The 5,404-nt window shown below is 40.0% G+C and overlaps 1 protein-coding gene across 1 annotated transcript; it reads left to right on the top strand.

Moving 5' to 3' along the window:
• Nucleotides 1–1,132: 1,132 nt before the first annotated feature.
• Nucleotides 1,133–2,143, top strand: LOC145029545 (uncharacterized). Its single transcript, XM_078978053.1, has one exon. The coding sequence runs from the start codon at nucleotides 1,133–1,135 to the stop codon at nucleotides 2,141–2,143; it is 1,011 nt and encodes a 336-aa protein (XP_078834179.1).
• The last annotated feature ends 3,261 nt before the right edge of the window (nucleotides 2,144–5,404 follow it).

The raw sequence follows: 5,404 nt of genomic DNA, 5'->3' as shown, positions 1-5,404 counted from the left end.
TTCGGGACAAGTTATCATCTTGGAAGTCAAAGACTTTATCTTTTATTGGGAGACTTACCCTCATTAAGTATGTCTTGGGCAATTTGCCCAAATTCTACATGCCATTATTTAAAGATCTTTTGGGTTGCCGTGAAACTTTAGAGAAGATTAGAAGAAAATTCTTATTTGGGGATCGAACAACAATAAAAATATTCTTTGGGTGAGTTGGGACAAGATTGTGGCTGCAAAAGAGCATGTTAGTTTAGGTGTTGGTTCTATTTGTGTCCTAAACATTTGCCTTATTGTAAAGTGGTGGCGGAGATTAAAGATGAACTTGGTGCTTTATGGAGAAAAGTTATTTATGGCATCCACAACCTTGAAGGAAAACCTGATCATCATCTCTCTAAAAAATCCATAACTAAATATTATAGCCAATGTTAACATCAACATTCAAAAAGTTGCTTTAGGATTCTTTGATATTTTTAAATTCAACCATTCTTTTGTTTCATGGAGTTGTGCCTTAAATTTGAACAGATTTTACACAGTGGAGAAGCTCGGATGCGTTATGGATCGTAATCTTCTTCATAATCCTATTATTGGTTCACTGGTAATTTGTTGTAAAGAAGTTCTGTTCAAAGTGATGTGTTTTCTATGAAGATCAATCCAAGATAGATTTCCTTCTGATGTTGCTCTAGCTAGTTTTGGTATGCCTATTCATTCAATTAGGTATGGGCTTTGTGACAGGTCTCCAGAATGTGCAGACCATGTCCTAGTTGAATGTTCCTTGGTGCAAAGTGTTCGAAAGTTGATCGGGAGATGGTGTGGTGTCAATCAAGCTTCCTTGGGTAACATAAAAGATTTATTGAACTTTGCATCTAACTGGGAGAGTTGTTATATGAAGCGTAAAATTCTTAGGGTGTTTTTGTTAGAATTAAGCTAGATACTTTGTAAATATTAGTTACTTGGTGTGTATGGTAAAAGCCGTTATCAGTTATGTAACCGTCCTAATGAATGGACGTGATGGTTAGGAATGTATAAATATGTAAACTCTGTGAATTAATAAAGCAGTTAATATTTAACCTATGATAAATCATCTTCTTCTTCTTATTTATCCCTAATTTCTTCCAACAAATTGGTATCAGAGCCAATCTTCATGGCATCAACTTCTGGGAACGGATTACAGTCTCAACTGCAGTTACCAAAACTAAATGGAAAGAATTACTTTCACTGGAATATCCAAATGAAAGTGTTGTTTGAATCCCAGGATCTTTGGGATGTTGTTGAATACGGAATCGATGAACCCACAGAAGCCACCGTATTAACTGCGGTTGAGACGTTAGAGTTGAAAGATTTGAGGAAGAGAGATAGAAGGGCCTTATTTCTAATATACCAAGCAGTCGATGAAAACATATTTGAAAGAATTTCATCCTCTGACACTTCAAAGGAGGCCTGGGATATTTTACACAAATCATACAGAGGAGAAGAGAAGGTTAAGATTGTTAGATTGCAGACGCTTCGTTGTGAATTCGATGGATTAAGAATGAAAGAAACTGAATCCATAGAAGACTTTTACAATCGGGTAATAATCCTGATAAATCAAATGCGCTTAAATGGAGAAATCCTTGAAGATAGGAGGGTTGTTGAGAAAATCTTGCGAAGCCTCACAAAAAAATTCGAATACGTCGTTGTGGCTATAGAGGAGTCGAAAAACATGGAGGATTTTTCATTAGAAAATCTTTTGGGTACGCTTCAATCCCATGAACTTAGGATGAAGCAGTTTGAACCCCCTATACTGGAACACGCCTTTCAGGCCAAAGATAATCAACCCGAAAACACAAACAAAGGCAAGAATCAAAGAAAAACACAAATACAGTGCCATTATTGCTATAAGTTCGGTCATGTCAAGAAAGCCTGTAGAAAAAGAATTGCAGATGAAGGAGCGGAGTCTAGTTTCATTCACAACGAAGAAAGCAATAATTATGACATGATGTTCATGATGCTTAATGTTCATGATTCATTGCAAGATACCTTGTGGTATCTAGATAGTGATTGCAGTAACCATATGACAAGGAATAAAGACCTGTTTGTTAGTCTAGAAGACTCAAAGAAAAGGGAAGTCCGAACCGGGATGATAACAAGCTTAGTGTGGCAGGGAATGGAGTGATATCCATTAAGATTAGAGATAATGAAAAGAAGATCTCTAATGTGTTCTACGTACCAGGTTTGAGACATAACCTATTGAGTGTGGGACAACTTATTATGAAAGGGTATGATTTACGATTTAAAAATGGATTATGTGAGATAAAAGATAGGAATAATAATTTGATCGGGAGAGTAGAGATGACTGTGAACAAGATGTTTCCTATCAAGTTTGATGGGGACAATCTTTTCTCTCTCTACACAAACACAAAAGATGTGTCATGTCTGTGGCATCACAGATTTGGCCATGCAAACTTTGGTGCTCTTACTTACATGCATAAACACCAACTGGTACATGGGCTACCCTCTATCATTGTTACAAACGATGTATGTGAAACGTGTGCATTGGGTAAACATTCAAAGAAGTCATTTCCTCAAGACAAGGCATGGAGGGCATCAAAGTCTCTCGAATTGGTCCAGTCGGACATTTGGGGTCCTATGAAAACACTATCAATCGGAGGAAGTAGGTATGTATTAACCTTCATAGATAATTTTAGCAGAAAAATTTGGATTTACTTTCTTAAAGAAAAATCGGAGACCTACAATTACTTTGTGATCTTTAAAGCTTTGGTTGAAAATCAAAGTGAACATAAAATCAAATGTTTAAGGTCTGATCGTGGTGGGGAATACACTGCTCTTTGTCTTCAATCTTTCTTGAAAGAGAATGGCATACATCATCAACTAACTGCAAGTTACACACCCCAGCAAAACGGGGTTGCTGAAAGAAAAAATAGGACTCTTGGAGAGATGGCAAGGTGCTTGTTATAGGAAAAAATATTACCAGAGGAATTTTGGGCTGAAGCAATAGCATGTGCAGCATATCTGATCAACAGAACATCAACAAAAAGTGTAAACAACATGACACCACAGGAAGCTTGGAGTGGTCTTAAACCGGGTGTAGGGCATTTAAAGGTTTTTGGGTGCATTGCCTATGCACATGTTCCTGACCAAAGAAGGAGAAAACTTGATCAGAAATCCGAAAAAACAGTGTTTGTGGGTTACAGTGAAAACACAAAAGCATACATGCTCTATAACCCTGTAACAAAAAAGGTGATCATAAGCAAAGATGTTATTTTTGATGAAGCAAAAGCTTGGAATGAACCTTTAAGAAGTGAAGAGAATAGTCCACACATCCCGGTGAGAATTTGTTCAGGAAAAGAAAGCAATGAGGAGGGAAATGAGATGAATACACACACACACCTGTCAATGACAACTCAGAACAATCTATCGATAACTCTTCAAGTTCATCTGAAGAACCATCTCGTGTTAGAAGGATCAAGAAAAAACGAAGCATGGCAGACCTATATGAAAACACTCAAAGATTGCACTTTGAAGACATGGCTGACTATGCTCTTTTTGCTGATGCTGATCCTGTTACTTTTGAAGATGCAATTCAAGATAAGAAATGGAGAGATGCAATGGATGCAGAAATAAGTTCAATTCTGAAGAATGATACATGGGAACTAGTTGATCCACCCAAAGATCATAAATCTATTGGTGTCAAATGGGTATATAAAACTAAACTTAATGAAAGAGGAGAGGTTGAAAAATATAAGGCACGTTTAGTCGCCAAGGGATACAAACAAAAGTTGGGAATTGATTACCAGGAGGTATTTGCTCCGGTAATCAGACTAGAAACAATTTGTTTGGTTCTTTCTTTAGCAGCACAAAATGAATGGGATGTGCATCAGATGGATGTGAAATCGGCCTTTCTAAATGGCACACTTGAAGAAAACGTGTACATTGATCAATGTAGCACCTGGTTTCCGGTATGTGAATTTTATTTGAGCATTGCCCTAATTTAGCCTTGGACTCGGCGAGTCATAGGGTCCGACTCGCCGAGTAGGGACGAGACTCAGGACACGTTTTAAGTAGGCGACTCGGCGAGTCCACATCCTGGACTCGGCGAGACACCGCTGCGGGATGAAACCCTAAGTTTCAAGGGTTTGCACCCTATTTAAACTCTCATTCCGCCCCAACTCGTCCCCATTCACCCCCAGAACTCCCCCTACATCGTTTTCCCTTGTTACCTTGAGAGTTTGAGGTGTTCTTGGTGTGTTCTTGAAGGTTTTGAAGAGTAAGAGGAGTAGATCAAGAAGAGGAGAAGGAGATCAGCCATCTTTGTGTCATTTCAAAATTTCCTTTGAGGTATAACCCGTTTTCCCCTTGATTCTATGCTTAAAACTTCATTTGGGTCCTTCTTGGTCAATTCCCCAAGCTTGTATGTGCATTATATGTGGTAATAAGGCATTTGGCCTTTGGATCTATGCAAGATCGAGCTCTAGGAGCTCAGATCTGTTAGCTTTTTGGCCGCATGAGGCTTGTTAGCCCTAGATCTACCCTCTTGAGACATTTTGAGCCCTATAATCCATGTTGGTGAATATCCACACGTAAAGTTGGAAACTTTACGTGTGATTCGTGTCCTAGAAGTCCAGATCTATGAATGGCATGGACTGGAATCGAGCAAATTGGTATATTTAAGGAGTGCATGGCGACGACTCGGCGAGTCGCATAGGTGACTCGGCGAGTCTGGTCGCGAGTCACCGATTTGGTCCCTTCTTCATGTGTCGAGTTGAGCCATGAGTCACAGGGGGTGACTCGGTGAGTTGGGAGCTGAACTCACCCATGTTAGGACTCGGCGAGTCAATGCCCTGACTCGGCGAGTCCAAGGCAATCTTCATAGATCAAGAACAGACTCGACGAGTTGTTCATACAACTCGGCGAGTCTTAGCATAAAGTGTTCATCGGATGAAGATGAACTCGACGAGTTGTTCATACAACTCGGCGAGTAGGATGAAGGTGTTGAATGACATTTAGAAGGTGAACTCGTCGAGTCATAGTCCGACTCGACGAGTAGAACCAGGGACCCAGGACATTGGTTTGCTAGGGACTCGGCGAGTGGTGATCCACTCAGCGAGTCGGGTCAACTGAAAGTTGACTCCAGCTTTGGCTTAGAGCTAATCCAGGGGTAAAATGGTCATTTTACCTAAAGGACAGTTAGCAGTGTTTGATTGAGTATGTCGTGGAAATTGCAGCCGGAGGACTCCCGGAGCAGCAGCAGCCAGTTAGTTCCCGATCAGTTCAGCAGCTACTTTGAGGTGAGTTACCTTCCAGTAGCAGTGGGTCTAAGGCCACAATGCCGACCCACCAGTAGGAGATGTATGATAGATGATTGTCTTTGTGACATCATCTAAGTTTGCTGCTACCTGATATATTATATGCTAGC

Source organism: Lactuca saligna, chromosome 2 (genome assembly GCF_052625555.1).
Source record: "Lactuca saligna cultivar CGN05327 chromosome 2, ASM5262555v1, whole genome shotgun sequence".
NCBI lineage: Eukaryota > Viridiplantae > Streptophyta > Magnoliopsida > Asterales > Asteraceae > Lactuca > Lactuca saligna.
Note: the sequence above shows the minus strand (reverse complement) of the source record. Positions and strands in the feature narration are given on the sequence as shown.